Source organism: Artemia franciscana, chromosome 1 (assembly GCF_032884065.1).
Source record: "Artemia franciscana chromosome 1, ASM3288406v1, whole genome shotgun sequence".
Classification (NCBI taxonomy): Eukaryota; Metazoa; Arthropoda; class Branchiopoda; order Anostraca; family Artemiidae; genus Artemia; species Artemia franciscana.
The window spans coordinates 32,006,969-32,030,467 of NC_088863.1; the positions used below are offsets into that span (position 1 = coordinate 32,006,969).

Genomic DNA, 23,499 nt, shown 5'->3' on the forward strand with positions numbered 1-23,499 from the left:
TTTTTTTCCATACCCATGAAGGCTTAAAAAGTAAATATATAAGTCCCCGATCCAAGAAGAGCCTAATGTAAATAAAAAGCAATTTGGGCTTAGGGAACGGGCCCCTGCAGGGGCCAGAAATTTTACATATTGGTTTGGAGCTTAAATCCGAAGTCCTTGCCCTAATCAGACCCTCGATGCACCAGAAAATCAGGAAAACACTGGCTTGCCCAAAAAAGGGGCCTAAAAAGTGTCAAAGCCTTTATTTTCAAACAGCTTGAGACCTACATCCGTAAGTCCCAGAGTCTAATGAATTATGATGTACAAACAGTTTTTCTTTAGTTTGGGGCACAACTCCTCGGGAAATGGGGCCACAAAATTTTAAGTTCAGCATTCATTTATTCATCTTAATTTCTGTTTATCTAAAGTTTGACTTTAGTTTTTATGGAACGGGTAGTCGTATAAGCTTTGGAGCACATGGAGATCATTTGATTGGAAGTTGGAAGTTTTAGTGCCCTTTTTAAGAGTCAAAAGTGAATGGAGGGAAATCAAACCCCTCCCCCCAAGCCTGTCCTTCCCAAAACATATCCGATCGAAATTTTAAGAGAGCTACTTTGTTCAGCCTTGTTGAAAGACCCAGTAATTAAGTCTTTAGGGGTGTCAACCTCTCCACAGTCCTCAGGACAAGGGCTTTAAGTTAGGCGATTGTTTACACCTAGTATATGTTATAGTATACGTTAGAAATATATGCATGTTTGAACTTTACTTTCGAAGAAGACGAAGGATATTCAGACGAGACTTTCATAGAACATTGAGGGGAGTGTTGAGCTATATCAAAACATGTTATGTGTATACGAATTGTCGAAAGGGTGCAACACAGGTATAATTGATTATAATTAATTTGGAAAATTCAGAAAATTATAAGGGAGATGATCAAAAAGGCAATATTTGTATGCTAACAATACTACTACAGCTACCACCACTACTACTACCACACTACTTCATTTACAGTAATAAGGGGAAATCTGACCTACATCAAAAGACTCAATGTGCAAAATTTTTACCTTATTACGCAATTTTTACCATATTTTCTTAATCTTAGTTTTAATGTTTTACTTTGAACAAACTACTTTGATAAGGCGTTAGTTTTTATAAAAACTGAGTCTAAAGGCATTAAATATTTTGGTGTTTGATAACCAAGTTTAAAACTGTCGATATTGTTAAAAAAATCCGTCCAACACTTCGGCATTGCTCAACAGAACTGGATGCTGGGAGTTTATATCTTAGTTTTTGTAAGTAAGCTATTGTTTCGTGTATTTTTCGTAATTACTTACTTTTTTCATTTTTATAAACTTTTACTTTATTTGACATACTTTTTCTATTGCCTTTAGAAAAAGGTTAGTCTCTGAGCTTCATGAAATAAAGAAAAAAACAAGTTTTTTTCAACTGAAAATAAAGGGCAACATTAAAACTTAAAACTAGAAGAAATTATTCGTATATGAGGGGGATTGCCCCATCCTTAGCACTTCGCTCATCACGCAACAGTTTTTCGGCACTTAAAAAAAGCTACTTATAGTTCCAATTAAACAATCCTTGTGTTTCAGGAGCCATTTTTAAGGAATTCGGAAAAATTTTTAACTTTAGTGCAAAGAGCGAGGTGTTGAGGAGGGGGCAATCCCCCTCATATACGAATCATTTCTGTTGCTTTTAAGTTTTATTGGGATGTTGAGCCAACCAAAAGAAAATACTTGCATCTTAATGCTACTGCTTCTACTCATGCTACTGCTACTGTTACCATAATTACTGCTTCTACTACCACTACTGCCACAAAAGCTTACGCTACTAAAATTAATTTTACTGCTACTACAACTACTACTGCTATTAAAACTAGGAATATTGAGGTGAAATATTTGGAATACACAGAAACTGTTTCGAAACACACTATGCCTACACAGGTTGTCGAGCAGACACATCAGAAATGCTTCAGGAACGGTTGATAGTATGTATAAAACTGAAACTTTCAGCGTGTGTTGTAGGGGGTGTTGAAGAAACCGAAAGTGCTATGCGCATGCTGCTACAACTGTTGCTACTGCGCAAGCTAAGGGTATTAAGGCGAGGCTTTTAAGAAATATTTAGGGAGATGTTGAACTAAATCAAAACAAATTATGAGCATGTGGACTTTCAAAAAGGTAGCAAAGCAATATCTGAAGAGCAACTTATATTATTAATTTAGACCCTTCAGCACAAGTTGTAGGACACTTTGACCTAGTCAGAAAGTACTATATTTATACTTTTAATACTACTAATAAAGTAACTGTAACTAATGACGCTAAGGGTATTAAGATAAAGCTTATAGGAAACGTTTAGGAGTTTCAATTAAACAAAAAAACTGCGTGCATGCAGGTTTTCAAAGGAGCATATAAGCAATATCATTGGCAGCACCACTCTATAATAGCTATAAATATCATTGAATTATTTAAAGGAGCTGATTGTATCCAAAATTAAAAGTTCTGATGCCCTTTTTAAGAGTAAAAAGAGACTGGAGGGCAAGCAGCCCTTCTTTCAAACCAATATTATTTTCCAAACGCATCTAATAAAACTTTTGAGATAGCCGTTTTGCTCAGCATAGTAGAACGATCCAGCAACTATGTCTTTTGATATATTAGGCATGTCAACCCCCCACAATTATGCAATCGACCCATTATGCTTTAAAACTAAATGTTGCTTTAAAATAAATCAAAAGGCATTGTGTTGATGGTTCCCAATAAGGCACCTCAGCAATATATTGAGAACGACTGGAAATATTAAGTTGAAACTTTTGAGGATACAACTATTACTACTTCTGCTCTTATAATAAAAAAAAGAGAATGCAAGTGTATCCAGGTTGTCAAACAGCATAGGTAAAATTTTTCGGGAATGATACAAGTTCTATTTTTAAGGTTATCTTCAGAAGCTATAAAATTAAATAAAAAATGCTGTTTGTGTCAGGATTAAAATTTTTTTTTTAAATTTCTCCAACATACAAATAGCAACTCATACTATGGATTCTAATAGAAAAACTGAAAGGATATAAAATATTATTTTTTCCATGAAAAAGATTATGTCAATAAAAAACGAACAGATATTAATTTAAAAAACCTTTTTCCGCAAAAAAAGTTTTTCAAAGAAAAGTAAAGAGCTCCATTAAGACAAGAATGAGCAGAAATAAAGTCAAATAATCTTCAAAGCGTAAAACTACCATAAATCACTATCAATAAATAAATGAAACTCAAAACGAACAGAAATTATAATAAACGGCCGAGTCAAACTCAAAACGAGCAAAAATTAATATGAAAATGGCTAATAACCTCCATGCCTTCTCAAGGCCAGAATTTGTACTTTACTGAAAACAAAATGCGTTTTAAATATTTTCACCTCTCTTACTTTCATAAATAAAAAATTATCAAACCTTGAAGGAATAAATATTAGTGCATGTCAATTAAACTGATAATCCACAGTCATTTGTTTTTTGTTTTTTTTTGTTTGTTTTTTTTCAGTAAAGCAAAAATTATGTGGAGGTTATTAGCCCTACTCATATTAATTTTTGCTATTTTTAAGTTTGACTCGGCCGTTTATAGTAATTTCTGTTCGTTTTGATATTCATTTATTTATTGATAGTGATTTGCGGTGAATTTAAGGTAGGAAGATTATTTGAATTTATTTCTGCTCATTCTTGGCTTAACGCAGCTCTTTACTTTTCTTTGAAAGACTTGATTTTGGGAAAAAGTTTTTTAAATTAATCCATCTAGGAACATTTAAAACTTCAATTTATTATGTCTCCGGAGCTTTTAGAATAAAATTTTAAATAGGTTTCTCCTCAAATGATAAATTGCAAAAAAAAAAAAAAATGATTATAGGAGGGAAATCAAGAAGCACAGTAGAGAGTAAAAGGAAAAGAACCTGAAAACCCAAGAGCGGTTTTTGAAATTTCCACCTACTCGCTTATCCATTAAATTAGTATGTAAGATTAGCATTGGTCAGTTCCTGCCGTAAAAAATCATAAGTTCGAGTAAATTCAAATCATGGCTTCTTAGAATAATAATAATAAAAAAAAATCACTTTACTTTTGAAAGCCGAATTTTCAAAACAAATGAAAAAATTTGCCAAATGCATTTGACGTTTTTTTGTTTTTAATGATGCAGCTATTAAGCATGCATACCTGTTTCAGAATCGTCATCAGTTGACGTAGTCTCCTCACTCCGGCTGGAAGATTCTTCTTCGGACGTACTTGCTGCTGATGAGCTGCTCTCCTCTTCGCTAGAATCTTCCTCAATACTAGTTTCACTTTTCTTTCTTCTCTTTTTTGTTTTCTTTACATGACTTGATCCTTTAAAACAAAGGTATTGTATTGCCATATATTCAATTAAATGAATTTTGACAAAGACTGGTATATCACAACATTAATACTATTGTATGATTCGAGAGCACTGACAATTATTATAAGCTATCTAAATAAGATACAACATCTACTGTTTCACCAGGGGGAGGAGGGGGCGGTGTTTGCCTAAAAAATGAGTCAAAGAATACCCGATTAAATCTTAAATGTAAAGCACACATTTTTACGTTTGATCCCTTGCACAGAAAAATTCTCTGATTACCAAACTTATGCGTACCACAACAATCATGAGCAAATTATGAACAACCTTTGCGAAATACTAAAACACAAATATCCAGTAAACATGCTTAATTCAGTAAACATTTTCAGTGAAAATGCTCGAATTGCAAAGAGCTCCTAGGCAATAATTCCTCCTTCTTTGGGAGGGGAGGGGTTTAGGCTTGGGGTTCCCCTCTGTGTGCTGAAAAGGTTATTGGAAGATAACCCCGAGATTAATTTAAAGGTTCTAAGCATACCGGTCAAAGTATAGGGCGTAATTCACATAGATGGATTTTTTTTTCCATTTCTTCAAGATCTTCTTTTCTTTATTCTCCATTCACATTAAAATTACTGATCGTCGATTTGTCCATTACTGTATTCTTCTTTTTGTATCAAGTATGTGGTATTTATGCTTAAAGAAAATTAAAGTTTGTGTTTTACGATTTATATTATAATAGGTAAAGATCCTTAAATCAATTTTTCTTTTCTCACTGATAGTTTTCAAGATTTGTCTAGCGCGTAGTTCTGAATAAGTAGCGTGTAGTTCTGAATTTGTGTAGGTTCTGAATGTGCGAGGCTTACCCAACGGGGGAGAGAGGGAGATAATAAATTTAAAAATCTACAGCAGCAGAAAATTTTAAAATCAACATTGTATTGGTAAAAGACAAGAAGATTCGTGAAATTTGCGTAATAATAATCGCATCCTGTATAGTGTGTCAATTCGGTATACTTATTCGTTACATAGAAGCAGCAACAATCAACGCGAGCCATTATCAATAAAAGGTGTATTATTTTGTCTATAAACCGCTATTAAATTTATTTTTATTATTACTGCTATTAAAATTATTTTTCTGAGGGGGTGTACGTCCAGGGTTGAACAAAGTGGGAGGGGTCTAAAAAGTTTGATAACGTAATTCAAATATACGTAAAAGACTTACGCTTCTTCTTTTTCGCAAGACGCTGCTTCTCCCTTTCATCCCGCTCTTTTTCGCGTTCCTTTTCTCGTTCTCTCTCCCTTTCTTTTTCTCGTTCCTTTTGTCTTTCTTTTTCTTTCTCTTGCTCACGCCTTGCATCGATTTCTTTCTGCATTTTTTCACGCTCCATTGCTAAAAGTAAAAACAAATGATAGATGAAAAAAAATTACGGAGATAGAATCCTAATATTACCTATAAAATTTTTTTCTCAGTGAACAGGGATGGATATTTACACATTCATCGGTAATTTCTTCAGAAAGGGGTTCCAAGTTCTTCGTTACCGGAATACTTTCCTATCTTTCCTTTACCCCCTATATAACTGATATGTTAAATAAGTAAGTATCCTGCCGCCTCTTTTACCACCCATTGTGTAAAACCCATTTTTACTAATTCTGGACATTTTATTTATATAGTCCACTTTTTACTAAATTCCTTAAAAATGTTTGTTACATGCAGCACCAAGAAAAAAGAAACTTATACTCATAGTTTCCCTCTTCCTTATTATTTACATCATTTTCCTTGTTTACCACTTCAACCAGTTCAATTTCTTCCTAAATTCTATTATTTTATAGAGTTTTAATCTTTTTGACATATTGACTTATGTTTTGTCTTTCCATTTCTCTCTGTTTTTCACCAATTTCTTCATGCTTACTTTTTTTTCGGCTGTGTTTGTTTTTGAGCTTGGCTCTGACACACAAATTCGGACCTTTTATGCTTTTGACGGTCACTCTTTCGAAATAAATTTCATATATCCCCCAGGTACATTATAAAATGAACAAGAAGTCTTCAGCCCTTAGGCTAACTATTTTAGTTAGTAGAATCATTTCTTCAAAAAAAATAAAGTAAATGAACTTGGTTTAATGTTTTCTTTCCTTTTTCTAACGTTACGGAAACTCTAAAGCGACGCTCTTTTGTTGAAAAAAAAGTAAAATAAATAGCAATAACCCAGCGAATTGAAGTTTTACTGATCATTAATCAAATTACTAGAAAATTTAAAGTACAAAATAACGTCACGATATGCACAGAAATGAAAATCCAAGCCTTATGAGGCCTTCACAAAAAAACGTACAGCAAAATAAGGTGCAGATACCAACATCAGAACTCCAAGTAAAATTTAAGTATCTTTACTCACACTTCCTTTTTTCTTTCATTAGTCTTATTTTTATTTTTATAACATAACGTTTTTGAATAGACAAGCTCTTTGGTTTTTAAATTTTAAGGAACCTTAAGAATCTGGTATTTAATTCTTGTCAATAAAGCTTGATGGCTCCGGCTGGTTTTCCTCCTAGATGGCAATCAGAAACTGCCGAATCATCAGTTGAGCTTTGCCGAACTATGTGTGGCATCTCGAAGCAAGGAATCATCTCTGGTTCAAAGCAAGAAGAGTAGAGGTCCCTAAATTCCACCTCATCATTGGAGAATTACTATTGCATATTTTCAATTTCCGAGGCAAATAGGCAATATAGTCGACACAGCAGGGCTTCAAGTTTGTGAAGAGCACTTGGCTAATCCCAAAAGATTAAAATCCCAGAAATCCCATATGAAGAGGGGTGTAATACATCGATTCCAAATAGGGTGCATCTTCAAAAGAAGCAATAAAAATAGCCGAGCTACGTGGAAATTAGAAGAGAGCGGTATAAACCTAGAGGCGACTCTCCCTCTCCTTTGCATCAACGGAAAAAATTCAAAAACTTTTGGTAACATTAAGGGGTTCACAGCAGCTGACGTGGAAGAGGGGCAATCCAATTACTATGCAAGACATTTCTTTAAATACTATGATTGGACCACAGTATTTAAAAAGCTGGAGAGAGAAATCTACGCAGACATTGCTTACAAAAGATCTAAAAAATTTGGGAATTAAAACTTCCTGCCAATCAAAATCAAAACTAAACAGCATAGAAACTAATACATTGACCAATAATAAATCTAGATCAATTCTGTTTAAAACCCTGGCAAAAATGGTGAACCTCATTAGCAAGACGCTGAATTCGTGTTAGTTCTGCAAAGTGCAGCTTGTGTAGTATAATATAGTTCTACATCACCAGTATAGAAATTACAGGGCCGAATTTATTATTGGCCAATCGTTTCTGTTTTTATCACCAATAAATTATCGTATGACCAAAACAGGGCAGATACTATCGCATGACCACCGTCATTACCCTGGACGCAACAGCATTAGTAATTGTAGGTCAGATTTTTGCATTTCATTGTATTTGGATAAAAAAAAAAGGACTTGTGCCTAATTTGAGAACAGCAGTAAGCAACTCCTCTCTGGCCCTTGCAAGGTCATTTTTATTTATTACGATTAAAAACGTCCTTTTAGCGCCCTGGAACACCAACAATATAACCTGTAGCTGAGAGAAGGTTTATGACTGGTGGGACATTTCCATACGCTAACGAACCCTGCTTAGAGTATATTAGACTCCTTCTTACTATTTCATTGGAATATAAAACCCCTAAACCTAGCTGCTTCAGCAATGTTTAACGAATTCAGAAACCGGGTCATCCCGTGGTCCACGTCTCCCTTTCAGGAGTTAATCCACATATCTGCATGACATTCTTCTATCCGCCATCTGAAAACATGCTGAGTGGGTTTACAGAGGTCCTTAATGAGAACTCAGCAGAACTGAGTACTTAGTTGTTCCTTAGTTCCTTAGTACTTGGTTCGTTATTATTGTTTCAAATACATTCTCAATATTAGCTATTTCCTGCCAAAGGCACGGAATGAAGAGGTAAGAGACCCCATAACCAGCAGGAAGAATTTCATTAAATTGCAAAAAAGCGATACCTTAACTCTTACATGCCAGATGTTGCGCCAATCTTAATTAACAATAATCACTGATGTACACGTGTGGCCACTTTCCTCATGAAAGTAGCCAGGTTGTCAGAGAAAAACCTTTTACAAGCATTCAAATTGAACCTGGGGCCGCGGTAAGATTTCCGAAGGTTGAGACACTGGAAGAGGGACTGGCAAAGAATCACAAAATAGCAGCCAAAGACAGAGTACACGGTTCCAGTAAAAAGTTAGTCACAATTTTAACAATAACGTTTATTGCAAAAATTTGAAACACTTTCCGTTAAGGTTCCACATTACACTTGAGGTAACTTCCTTAAAGACACCAGACTGAGTTTGAGATACCTTAATTAAGCATTACGTCATTAAATGTTTGAATTTTAAACGCTTGATAAATTCGATGACACTTGAGAACCTTACAAATAGGGCAATTACCTGCTGCTAGTAACCTTTTTCTTCGCTTGTCCTGTTCCATCTTCTCATTTTCTGATTCCACTTCTAAATCCATTATCTCGACTTCAGGCCTTTCCTTTTGTTTCTCTCTAAATTTTTCAGTCTTTTCTTTTTCTTTCGATGGCTAAAATAGTGCAAATTTATTACAAAAAAAAAAAAAAAAAAAAAAAAAAATGACTCCGAACAGTTCTTATATTTTCTAGAAAGCTTACTACGGGCGATTGGTTGGTAGAAAGCAGTTCAAATCAAACCATTTTATTACTTGAAAAATATTTTTAACATCAAGGTAGACATCAGCGAGTGGCATAAAATAGTATACTTTAGATAGGACCTGACATACTTCTGGCTTCCCTACAGCCCCAAATTGCATCAGATCTAAACTTAAAGATGGCCATTTTAATAAAAACAATCAAAAAGACCTCCCTGAACACTCCTCTCCCAACAACAAACTTTACAGACATAGGCATGGTATACATCTTTTGCCTCATGGTCATTCAGAGACTGTTTAGTCATTAAGGACTAGACGTAATTACTGAATATAATTAAGAAAGCAGCATGACTGCCCCAAAGCAAAAGACAGTATGTATACAAAATGTGTTTAATCGTTTCCAACGAAATTGGCGCCTAAAAGTTTCCGAACATGTTGATTACAAAACTGAGTCCCAAATCAGAATGCATTAATGATTCATTTCAAAATTCTGTTTGATTTCCAGCAAAGATGGTAGTTGAGGTTTGTGAACTAATCGCAATTCTGTCACTAGTGAAGAAATAAAGAAAGAGTAAAACCAAAAGACGCTGTGTAGCCTACATATTGCACAGATAGTGCTTGTCCTACATACAAGTTGGCAGTTAGCTAAGTGAGTTCAAATCTGAGGGTCATAATGTTATTTAAGTCCAAAGTTTAAAAAAATGAAATACATACTTCACAAATAGCGTATGATTTCCAGCAAAATAGAAATTTAAGAGTACCTAAGCTTGTTAAATACAAACGTGAAGGTAATACTGCAACAATATTCAAAATGAAAACTTTAAGTATATAAGTGTCAAATGGTGCTTGGCTTCCATCAACTGTTATTTCAAGAACCTGTGCTTGTTGATTACAAATTCAAGGCTAAGTCCGCAATTAAAATACACTAGATATATATTTTAAAGATATTGAACTTGTAACATCTTCTTGAAATAATAATCATACAAGTATTTCAATCTGCTTCAACGGAGAGCCCCGAATGGCCTCCTTCAACCTCCCTTGTACTCCCAGCTTTGCTCACTTGACATAATCATTCTGATATTATTAAGGAGTTGCCCGGGACAATTTAGTATAACTAGTCAAATATCACTAAGATTACATTGTGACTATCTCCAATCAAAACACGTAAGTACACATTTAAAAAATACTGGATGATTTTTACTCAGATTAACATTAAAGGATTTTAAGCCTGCTGATTACAAATGTAAGGTTGTATACTGCATATCAATTATTATGCAGTGCAATATATGGCTCAGGTTAAGAGACGTTAAGTGTAAATTTCGCAAATATATCTTATATCTTAGGACATCTTATCTCTTATTAAAACCAAGATTACTAAAAAAAACTTGATCTTTGAGCAAAAACAAAATCATATAACAAGTCAAACTTAAGAACTAGCAGAAATTATAATAAATAGAGAACAAAATTTAGATGGATAATAAAGCCAAATTTTAAAAGAACAGAAATTATCATGTTTAAATAGTGTTTTGTATAATAAATGCATTTGTGTGGAATCGTGCTGTAAATAATTTTGTTTTTCTTTTCATTTCTATTTAATTCAAAATATGGAAAATTGACAGTTAAATCAAATGAAAGACCAACAATTAGTGAATTTGAAGTTATCTGTTTAGTTTTCAACACAGCGCAAATGATTATTTCATTGTTTAGAAGGCGAGTGCACCACTCCCATCTGAGGTAATAAGGTTTCAGTCTTCTATTCATTGGATTTGCTGTACACTATGTTTCCAACATAGTTTGTTTGTAAGTTTGACTTATTAAATTAATTTTATTTCTGCTCGTTTTTTATTTAATATTAAGATACTATTATCTGTGAAATTTTTTTAAATTAAATTTAATTGCATGCAAGACACATGAAAAGCTCTTAATAAGATTGTATATGATAGAGATGCATGGAAAAAGCAAAATAAATGCAGCCTGAAAAAAATTCAGTTATGCTAACTGAATTAGAAATGAGCAAACAAAATCGAAATTTGAGATGTCTTTAACTGTTATTTAAATACTAGTTTATTTCTCATCAGAGCAACAATTACCTTTCTTCCCTTAAAAATTAAGCTTGTTTCCCTAGAAATAGCATCGATAGTTAATCTATCTAGTATAATGATCAAGAATTAGCATAAATATTAAAAATCCTCAAGTGAGAATATTTCTTAATGGAATAACGAAAAGCTTTGAGCAGTATATAGGTTTAAGGAAAAGATATATTTTACCAAAACATATTTTTAACAGTGAATTTCACGGGTTTGAAGCAAATTTGATAAAAACGATGCACTTACAACAGGAGATACAATTTCTTCTTTAATTTTTATTTTATCACTCTTTTCTTGGCCAAAGTCTTCTTTTTCTCTTTTATCTTTATCCGTTTTGTGGTGCCGCCGATTTTTGTCAATAATTCCCTACGAGAAAGTTACCTTTATTTCAAATTCCAAAATTAAACTCACCAACAGATTAATAATTCTACTGGAAATGATCATTTTGTAGTAAAAGTCTAACACGATCTTAAGACTAAAATAAAAGTTTCCCAGCAAAAAAAAATTGTTAGTTCACTTCTATTGAGACAAATAGTATACCGACCCAAGCTCAATGGACAGTCTCTAGCAGAGTTTCTTCGGGATAACAATATAGAGCAATGTATAAAAAAAAAACACTATCCAGGTTTGTGAGATCCTCAAAAACAAGAATATTCACAATGTGTGTTTTCATTCAATGTTGAAAGTAAAATAACAATTAAAAGTTAACTAAAATAAAAAAAAATGAATACTGTAAATAGGTACTTCGTCAGAGTTCAGGATTAAAGTACTTTGTCTACACTGAAACTTCAAAATAATGGACACTTTATCTACTGCTAGGATAAACAAGCGGAAGGCCCCTCCCCTCCCCAAAAAAATATCCCGCGTACATACTTGTATTTAAAGTACCTTGGGACAGTGATTTGCTCAGTGAAAACAAAGACAGTTTTTTTTTATGAACTTTAATTTTATTTTAATTTATCTAGAAAAACCTTTTTTCATGTTTATACCGACAAATTATTCTAAAGCCTGCCATCAACAATCAAATTAAACTGTAATGTACTTTTTAAAATATTTAGTACCGACACTCCTCTTCAATAAAATTTATTATAACTATTTCCCCTCCCGCAGTATCCAACAGAAGTTAGTTCGATAAAATTACCCCTGAAAGAAAAGAAGCAAACAGATAAACACGCGTCCAAAACGTTCTCGAAAAGATACAAAATTTGGGATTATTGTAGAAAATCTGATATGGCTTATACATATGTTTAAGATAAGGCTTAGAACATCTGAACTGAGGCTCTCTGATATGCTGAGCGATCAAGATAGCTCTCCTTTATTGTTGTGTAAACCCCCTTTTCTGATAATTCCCTAAATTTCTTAGACTTGTAATCTTTGGTAGGGAATTCGCATTTATGAGCTTTACGTCAATGGAATTACCTTAAAAAAGCAGTCTTGTGATAAACATGTTTTATCATAAATTATTTTTTTTTACAGTCGTAATTACGTTACTCTTTACTCGCAGCTGATTACCTCGAACTGCTTGACACGACCATCTTAACCCTCTGAAGCGGAATATAGATATGCCTCTAGTCCCTTTCCCGATTGTGAACGAAATAAAAATCTTAGGAGTAACTTTCACTAGTGACTGTAGTTTCAGTGCCCATATTAATTTAACCGTCCACAAGGCTAATGCAAGCCTTCAGACACTTACCAAAATGAGGCGTTTTGGGTGTGATACTAAAAGCCTTCTCCATGCCTACACGTGTTATGTTCGCCCGTTACTCGAGTACGCGTGCCCGGTGTGGGGTCCATCTGCTATCCGCACAGCGTACCTATTACGCGACATAGAGTCCGTCCAGAAAAGAGCAACAAGGATTATACTCCGAGACCATGGCATACGCTACGATCAAGCCCTCGCTAAATTAAATTTATCTCCACTTAAAGTCCAGCTGGAACACCTTATTCACCAATTTGGAAAATTCATCCTAGCCAATAAGAGCCACCAATCACTACTACCCGAACCAGCCCCTCCCAATAGCCGAACTCGATTACGAAATAAACTTGTACCCCCTAAAGTACGAACCAATCGATACGCAAACTCATTTGTGCCTTTTTTCACATCAGTTTTTAATGCCGAGTTGTAGTGTGTGATTTTTGTTTAAATGTATGATTTTTGTGAAAAAACTGAATTTAGCTATGCTACGATAGTTTTTAAATATACCGATCTCTCTCTCTCTCTCTCTCTCTCTAAACTAACACAAATCGGGAGCAAAACAGAACTAAAATGATTCAACTAATCTTATTTCAAAATTGACTTCAAAGAGACTTATCAAAAGTCAAATTTCTAAATGAACAAGCATCTAAAATAATGCCTACATCTTTAATTTTTAAATGTAACTTCTTCTCTTTTTATTAGCCAACTTGACACTACCCAAATTTGTTTTTACAATGTCTAAATTCCTTTATCTTTATCTTTTATCATGTAAAATCTTTTACAAACTAAAGCCACAAGAGGCTTTAGATTTGTTTAATCCAGAAAAAAGTTTGTAAATCTGGCGAGAATTGTAAAAACTGGAACAGTATAAAAAAAAAGGATTCTGACTAAAAAGAAAAATTTCAGGTATCTTGAACAATCCCAAATCTAGGATGCTAGCAGCAAACAATTATAGTGCTAAATTTAATATGAAACTCAGATTCTTTGGCATTTGTTGTTCTTCCTTAAAATTTTTCTTTTGCACTGAAAAACATGAACACAATTTTTGATCACCTGCTCCCTCGCTCCAAAGGGCATTACTAAAATAAAAGTTATTTCAGATCATTTGGCCAACTAGAAAAATGTCAGGACAACATGAATCTAGCTTTAGTGTTTTGCTCTTACAAAGTATTAATAGCATATGTAGCATATAGCCAACAGGTAATGAACTATCCAAAAAAAAGTATGCATGTCCTTGTTTCAAGAACAACGAAAAACCGATACCTTGTCTTTGTCTCGACCATACTGTTTCACTCTGTTCAACTTTACTCTCAAATCTTCCATATCTTTTTTCCTTGGTTCTTCTTTTGTTCTTAGATGATCTCTTTCTCGTCGCGATTCTGTACTGTGGTGCCTAACAAATAAGAAGGTGACATCAAAACAAAGAATAAGCAAGTCCAAATTCCAAACAATGCCACTGAAACCAAAACACCTTAAACATATTCCATTCGTTTTACTTTATTACAGAAGCTATTTGATTTAAATATATAATATACATATATATATATATATATATATATATATATATATGTATATGTATAGATCTAAACTTGTTTCACTCACAAACTGGTCTAGCCACAGATGTTCTCAAGGATGAATGACTTAATTTTCGGCAGTTGTTTTCCTTGTTATTGCTAAGTTACAAAAGGATGGACTAGAACAGAAATATATTTTACTTGTAACTTTCCATACATGAAACAATTGTTTCTCTTTTCGGAATTTATTTTTAGCTATTAGAATGTTCTAAATCATTTTATAACTAAAATATAATTATAACTGCAACTCTAACACTTTCAGCTATATTATATTGATTTGAAAAAGTTACTTGTCTTATCAAGGCGAATCTTTAGTCTCTCTTTTTGTTTTCTTGGTAGCAAAAAAAACTAACTGCTTAAATTCTTACCATGTGGTAAAAATTGCCATTGATGTTAACCAGAAAACCATAAATGCACTAAATTACCAATACATAATCATAGAAAAGAAAACTTATTCACAGTACACCTTTTATCCCCCCTCATTAGGAAAAACAAATGACAAAGATACATACCAATGCAAGCGTGTTTAAAAACTGATTAGCTCTTGAATTCTTTTGCCCTGTCTTCTCTTTTCTTTGAAAGAGGAAAGGCGAAAAAAGATTATTTAGTCATTCCCATATAGTTAGTTTAATGCCCCATTGGCCTGCAAGAACAGCCTAAAATTCTCACCCACCAGAGTAGTAGTACATTGGATCCCATAATTAAAAACCTTTTAGATTATTACCTCCCATCCCATTCCTTCTGTCCACTACAAAGCTCTGATCGCTTCATCATTCTGTGGCAAGCTAAAACAATTTTCCCCATACCCAAGAAGAAGAAGTTCACAACTCTACCTACAACTAAGGAGTCTATCTGTTCTTTCAAGAGATGGAAAGGAACCTTCGACTTTGACAAAATTTGTTCATTAGCAGGCATCAACCTCAAAGTCAAGTCACTAACTTTTGCACTCCTGCAGAAATATCATGAACATTTCACTAATAGAACAGTTGTGGTAAGCAACAGCAACAACCCATGGATAACACAGGAATTTAAAACCCTAATAATGACCCACTGTAAGCTGCATGCAAGTGGTCAAACTGTTGCTGCGAACAAACTCTGTAACCACACCGTGAAAGTTAACAGGGCGGCACAGATAGAATACGTTTGCAATAGTGTTGCCATTTCCGACGGCTGACCCCCCAAAAATAGTACTCCCGGATCAAGCGGCCATCTGGAAAGAGTGTTAGCAGTGACCTGAAGGTGCAAGAAGATAATAGAACTTTTCTATGGTCAGCCAAAGTGAACAAATCTTCCCTCAAGCATGGAAGAGAGCATATGCCCGAGTTATACTAAATTGAAGGACCTGAAATAATGTGACCAACTCCGTCCAATTTCAATAGCTCCTAACCTCGCCAAGGTCACCAAATCTTTTATATATCATGAACTCCTGACGCAAATCAACCCTTCCCTAGACCCTTTCCAGTATGGCTGTCTAAAAGGAAGCAGCCCTGCCCATTACCTTGGCGTCTCAATCACCAGGTAACTGAAAGGCTAGATAAGGGAACACCATAGTAAACCTTCTTCTCACTGATTACCGTAAAGCGTCCAATTTAATCCACCATATCACTACTGTAAAAAACCTGAAACAAATGGGGGATGGAAAACAGACTCTGTTGTTGATAATCGATTTCATCAGAAACCATAACTAGTGTATTTATGCGCTTTTTGCTGGAGATCTCAATTCTGAATGGGCTGAAACAACGTGTGGTGCTCGCCAAGGTACCAAGCTGGCTGTCTTACTGTTCTTGGTTGTGATTAACTACATCCTGGTTGACATTGATGAATGCTTTAAAATACGTCAATGATCTGTCTGCCTTGCTCAAATTTCTTGTGGATAAAACCCAAGCAATACCCCAGTTCCAAGGTGAATTGAAAGACAGTTTCACTGATCAGAGCAGGAATAATGGACTTCAAATTAATGTCAATAAAACGAAAACGAGGCATTTTAATCCACTTAAAAGGGGCGTAGCTTGTCCTGAACCCTGGTTCCCTACCACTTCAATAGCAATTATTCTTGGTGTGACTATCAGTACTGATTGTTCTTTCAGATGCCATGTTTCTAACCTTTTGAAAAAGCCAACTATGCTTTGCAATCAATGACTACACTCCAACAACTAGATTTCCAAGTAAATCAGTTACAACTGGCGTATATCTACTATATATGTCCCTTTCTAGAATAGGAATGCCTTGTTTGGGGACCACAGGTGCACAATATTGACTACTCAAGTGACAATCTCAAGCCTGTTCAGAAACGGGCAACAAAAATCATACTGGGCCCCAAATGTGATACGTATGCAACTGCAACTTTGAAAATACGAATGGTGAGAGAACAGAGCTTTCATCTCAAGTGCAAATTTGGTCAGTCGCTTGTTATTAGTGAAAAACATGGTACATTTCTGCCTCCTCTTATTGCCCCTGAAATCAATACTCGAAACAAGAGCAAGTTCGAGCCAATAACATGCAGAATGATTCGCTTCAGCAATTCTTTTATTCCATTTATACAAGTGTCATTAGTCATGCTTAGTTTTTTTCTTTCTTTTTTCCTGTATTGTAAGAGACAGCACAATTCAGTTGCTGCTTTTGCCAATACTACGAAAGCTGTTCTAAATAAATGAATCTTGAATCTTCAAAATTGAGCAAAACAAAATGCACTTGCCTACTTTGGTTGCGACTTTCCTCCCTTTGTAAATCTGAATATTTATCTGAATGGTGTCGTTTTGTATCATGATAACTGTGCGTCTTCTCTGATAATTTCTTCTTTAAAATCTTCTTTCCAGCTTGTTTTTGGGGAGGTTTTATGTCTAATGCTTCTTCACTAGTATCGTCTTCTTCACTTGAACTCAAACTGGAAAACAGCAATATACAATAGAAGGTAGAGATTCAAAAATTGAAAACAAAATCATAATTCCTAGAAAGTGAGTAGAGATAAAGGTGGGCTAACATATGTGGTTCAAAGCTGTTGTCATGTAAATTGCTTGAAATGACAAAACAAATTGGAGTTTGAACTTTGGCAAAACTATCAAAGCAAATTAAGATTACATGGAGGAAAACAACAGTAATATTTATAGAAAGTCTACACAAACTTGAAATTTTTCACTGAGACATTGAAAACAAAGTCTTAATGCAAATACAAACAACAGATATTGCTCAGTCTCCCCTTGTGGAAGAATTGCTAAAGGAGGTTGGAACACTTACAAAGCAATAAAAGGATTTAAACATAAATAAATTACTACTGAATTAGTTACACAAAATTAGCAATAACAGAAAGCAAAGATCCATAACTGTTTTTGAGACACGAATAAAAAGGCATAACAAACTTTAAAACTAAATTCTACAACTGAAAAGATTAAAAAGCCAACACTTCAGAGTACAACACAAAGGTAATGAAGGGACTTTTGTTCAACATCTTGTCACTAAAATTTATCATTCAAGAAATCTAGAAAAATGGTTGGACTTATGGAAAGTGGTGTCAATTAGAGGGGAGCAGATCTGGGGGTATGTGCCCCCTAGAACTTAAAAAATACCCCTTTTGGAGTATTTTCGTTGAAAAATAGCTTTTATGGTATTTTCATTTACGAAATTGAAAAATGACACAAATCTGCCCCCCCCCTAGACTTTCATGAACTGACACCACTGCTTATGAGGAGGCTTGCAAGTGTACTGAAAATGACTTTTAGTAAGAGTCTATAGGCTTGTTCAAGAAGCAAAGAGCAGCCAATAAGCTAGTTTCTGTTGCACGGCTAGCATGATGAATGCTTTAGTGTTGAAGCCAATCTTATAGGCAACAGAGCTAAATACTTGTAAGAAGGAATCAAGTCTCCCAATTAAACTGTGTGACTTCTATGCTGTGTGCTATAAGAAAAATTTCCTCATTGGGCAAGCAGGGCACTATAAAGTCATAGAGTCATATAAAAAACGTTGCAAAGAAAACAAGGTCAAGCCTCCTGTTTTCCTGGATTCTTCTGCAAGTTCTGTTTTTTTAACATGTTCCTAGTCTAATTTTCTATGTTTTTTCTTAACTTTTCCAATATAAGTAAGCTTTTTTTACATTGAATTTAAGAGAAAAAAACTATGTAAATAAGTGGTTGTTCAAACTTACCCAAAGCATGGACAAATAGTTGAACAAATAGGAACTTACATGAGCAGTACAAGAAAAAAAAAGGCACTTTTAGTTCAAAGTAACCCCATTTGAGGACATACACTATTTTGACAATTTAAATTCATTTGCTATCTTGGAATCTTCACTTAGTAACTTTTTAACTCTCTTTAGGCCAAAATTGCTGTTTTGCATCACAAAATGAGATCAAACACTACTTTAGTGTGTCAGAATATTATTTGGCACTTAAAAAGGACACTACAACACTCAATCGTTGTTAGAACAAGCCCCCAACAGGGTATTAATTCAAGGACCACTTGAATGGCTCAAAATAAAATTTCTAAAGGAAAAGATTAGTATATTTGGGAAAAACAAATAGACACATCCAATCTGTTAACTTTCTACCTAGCTAAGTAATGTACTAGCATTAAGCATAACTAGCAAAAGTAGCATACAAGCATTAAGCATAACTAGCATAAGTAGTGTACTAATGTACGCTACCTAGCTAAGTGCCGCCTAGTGCCTACCTAGCTAACTACCTAACTAAGTGCCTACTAGCTATATATATATGTATATATATATATATATATATATATATATATATATATATATATATATATATATATATATATATATATATAAATGGCAAAAATTCAAAACTTTGCTGTTATTTCAATAGAATATACTATCCAGCTGGCCTCAATTCTATTGCAATTAAATAATTTTTGACAGGTCAAGAATACAACTACACATTAACAATAAACTACACATTAACAATAAACCAAGAAAACGCACCAAGAGATGGAAAACAATGAAAAAAGGTCTAGTCGGGGGAATTCCTGCTGTCTTGGAAAGTAGTCAAATTAGGTAGATGATTTAGGGGCCAAAAATATATATCCTAGAAAGAGTTTGACAAGCTACAGGTCTATCAAGAATTTTTTTGTTAAATATAAGAATGAGATTTAGAGATCCCACTTCACCAGTCATTTTCATTTTTGACCAAACAAGCAATGAAGTAGAAATACAGATAGATGCCTCAAAGTCTGGTCTGGGAGCAACTCTTCTCCAAAAAGGAAACACCATTCCCTTTGCCTAAAGGTCTATTAATGCCACTGAACAAAATTATTCACAAATAGAAAAGAAGATGTAAGCTTTAGTGTAAGGATGTATACACTACCACTAGTATCTTTATAGACAGAGATTCTCTGTCATATTGGACCAAAAGCCCCTTGAGTTAGTCTAACCCCATTCAAGTGCAAAATTGTCACCAATGCTACAGATAATTATTTACAAATCTAGCAATATGATTTGTATTCACTTTTGACCAGGCCAGGATATCCCTGTTACAGACATCCTATCCTGTTTGCACATCCCAGGAGATAAGCCTCTGCTCAAAAACAAAATTGGATCTCATGCCTATGCAATCATGAGCCTACAACCTATCAGTAGTGAGAAGTTACTCCAAATTAGAAATAAACAATATCTGACCAGAGTCTTTTAGTACTATTACAGGTCAATGTTCTTATTACCTGAACAATTGTTTAGGGTCATGAAATTATTGTTAATAGATGCATTTTGACTTTTGGAACATCTTTTCTCTCTTGACAAATTACCGCAGACTCACCATTATGGAGTTATTATATATTCACAAACTAGGGGGGGGGGGTAAAGTATAGCATATATCAGGGCTTCTTAAACTTTTGTAATTCCCGACCCCATTTATGATTGCGAGTTTCTTAGCAACCCCAACAAATATAAAAGAAAAATAAATTAATAGTTTTTGAGGATATATATATTAGGTAACAATATACATATGCATATGAAAATATATAAATTTAGAATTCGTTTTGGAACATATAAAAATCTAAAATTGAAATTATAGAAATGTTTTTATTATAGTTTCAAAAACAAAAGTAGATTCTAACCGTCTTAATCAAACAGTTCGTGGTAACAAACTGTAGTAAGGAGAGACCAGGCTCAATAGTAATCAAAACTCTAAAAAACGGAATTTTGATACCAATAGTTACATCAAAAGAATGGCATTTTAATGCTGATTTTAAATATACAGGTTTCATCAAGATTAGTCTTGCCCATCAAAAGTTACGAGTCTGAGAAAATTTGCCTCATTTTAGAAAATAGGGGGAAACACCCCCTAAAAATCATACGATCTTAACGAAAACCACACCATCAGATTCAGCATATCAGAGAACCTTATTGTAGAAGTTTCAAACCCCTATCTACAAAAATGTGGAATTTCGCTTTTTTTGCCAGAAGAAAAATCACGGATGCATGTTTATTTGTTGTTTTTTTTCCCAGGGGTGATCGTATTGACTCAGTGGTCCTAGAATGTCGCGAGAGGGCTCATTCTAACGGCAATTAAAATTCTAGTGCCCTTTTTAAGTGACCGAAAAAAATGGAGGGCACCTAGGCCCCCTCCCACGCTCATTTTTTCCCGAAGTAAACGGATCAAAATTTGAAATAGCCATTTTATTCACCATAGTCGAAAAACCCAATAACTATGTCTTTGGGGACGACTTACTCCCCGCATTCCCCGTGGGAGGGGCTGCAAGTTACAAACTTTGACCTGTGTTTACGTATAGTAATGGTTACTGGGAAGTGTGCAGACGTTTTCAGGGGGATTTTTGTTTGTTTGGGGGGATATTTGAGGGGGGAGGGTTACCGGGGAGGATCTTTCCATGGGGGAACTTCTCATGGGGGAAGAGACTTTCAATGAAGGGGGGCGCAGGATTTTTGCATTATTTAAAAAACAATGAAAAAATAAATATGAAAAAAAATTTCTAATGAAAGTGAGAAGCAGCATTGAAACTTAAAACGAACAGAAATTATTACGCATATCAGGGGTTTACCTCCTCGTAAAACCTCGCTCTTTACGCTAAAGTATTTTTAGTAATTTTCAACTATTTATTCTACGGCCTTTGTGATTCAGGGGTCATTCTTAAGGAATTGGGACAAAATTTAAGCTTTCATGTAAAGAGTAAGGTATCGACGAGGGGTGAGCCCCCTCATATACGCAATAAAAACATACGAATATAGAAATTCGCTAAATAATTTAATTCATAAGTTACGTATATTTTTTACTTATGAAAACGTTCATAAAAAATTATAAGTTATAGTTGCCTTTTTAAGTAATCAAAGAATTGGAGGGCAACTAGGCCTCCTCCCTCGCTCCTTTTTTCTCAAAATATTCCGACTAAAACTATGAAAAAGCCATTTAGCCCCAAAAATTAATATGCAAATTTCGTTTTAATCATTTATGCGTGGAGAGCCAAGATCAAACCATGCATTAATTCAAAAATGTCCAGCAATTAAACAAAAAAAACAAGTTTTTTTAAATGAAAGTAAGGATCAACATTAAAACTTAAAACGAACAGACATTACCCCGTATTTGAAAGGGGCTTTTCCTCCTCAACGCCCCGCTCTTTATGCTAAAGTTTTTTCTGTTTTAAAATTTAGAGTCAAACTTTAGCGTAAAGAGCGGGGCATTGACGAGGAAAAGCCCCTTTCAAATACAGAGTAATTTCTGTCCGTTTTAAGTTTTAATGTCGCTCCTTACTTTCATTTAAAACAAACTTGTTATTTTTTGTTTAATTCTCTCGAATATATCCAAGTAGTTGCGTGGTAAATATTAAATTAAAGTTTACATTAAAAATTTAATGAGATGGATGTGCCTATTTTTTATTGGATAAGAAATCAAATCTTAGTGTAATGTTTGAAACTGCTGGACGTAAGACCTCTTCAACATTTTTTATCGCTGAACGATATTGGGATTTAGTGTGTGTTAAAGCTGAGAAAGTAACTCCACATAAATATGTGGTGTTGAATGGCAAAAGTACATTTAACGCCATATTAGCGATTATGGGAAATTCAGTTCTAGTTCAGATCCAGAATTCAGTCAAGGGCTTTTTTTGGAATTGTAGTTTTAAGTTTGAGTCACACGAAAGCTCAGCAAATTCCTCTTGAGCTTTAAGTGGCAGATGATCAATCTCACTTAAGCCAATCCAAAACGGCTTTTGAATCCAAACTATTTTTTGTAAATAAATATTTAATATAAAATATGTCCGGAACTGTATTTCTAGCACTTTTAAGTGATCTACAATAGTTCTTGCAATAAAAATTTTACAATGAATTTTCTCACTTGCAAAATAATCGACACCGGAAAATATTTCGAACGAATTTTTTTCGACCCTACTTTTCCAAATGCTGATCTTTTTAATAAAACTTTCAATTTTGTCGTTTGAAGTAAATATATCGCACTTTTTTCCTTGAAGAGACAAGTTAAGATCGTTTAACTTCGCAAAAATATCTTACAAATAAGCTTGGATAGCCACAAGTCATTTTGAAAAAAAGCAGCAAATTCACATTTTCATTTGGTTAAAAATATTTCGATCTCGTCCTTCAATAACAATAATCTTTTTAAACTTTGACCTCTTGACAACCATCTTACTTCTGCATGTAATAACAATGTTGTGTAGTTGGAATTCGTATCCTTACAGATATTTGAAAATAAGCAACTGTTAAGGGCATGGCTCTTAATAAAATTTATGGCCTTAACAGCATCCTGAAGCACATCGTTCAATTCTGGTGCTATTAATCAATTAAGAAGCACCCATAGGATCTTTATATGCCGGGACTGTAAGGTCCTGCCGGTCGCAAAAGGATTAAACTGACTAATTCGAAATAACGTGCACTTCGTTCACAATCATACAATGGCTAAATGAAAATAACACCAAATGTTTATATAGTTTCTTCAAAATAACACTTAGAAATTTTGTTGATGATATTTATCGGGATTATTTCAGTTTTAAGAGATTGACAAAAATAAATCGACATTTTTTATGAGTTTCTATAACATATTCTGATTCATAGTAAATTTAAACAAGATATTATAATGATTGGAAAACAAATGCTGGTACAAACAGTCTTTCCAAACCAGAAGATTTTATGA

At 34.1% G+C, this 23,499-nt stretch overlaps 2 protein-coding genes across 2 annotated transcripts in view; one reads left to right on the top strand and one right to left on the bottom strand.

Annotated features, from left to right (window-relative positions):
• Positions 1-23,499, top strand: part of LOC136028679 (ATP-binding cassette sub-family F member 2-like) — a 335,229-nt gene that overhangs the window by 260,411 nt on the left and 51,319 nt on the right. The window lies entirely within an intron of this gene.
• LOC136028645 (cyclin-dependent kinase 11B-like) overlaps positions 1-23,499 on the bottom strand; it is a 64,046-nt gene that overhangs the window by 36,310 nt on the left and 4,237 nt on the right. The window contains 6 exon segments of the mRNA XM_065706473.1: positions 4,178-4,345; positions 5,551-5,718; positions 8,816-8,957; positions 11,375-11,494; positions 14,088-14,217; positions 17,094-17,282. Of these exon segments, the coding sequence (XP_065562545.1) occupies positions 4,178-4,345; positions 5,551-5,718; positions 8,816-8,957; positions 11,375-11,494; positions 14,088-14,217; positions 17,094-17,282 (917 nt within the window).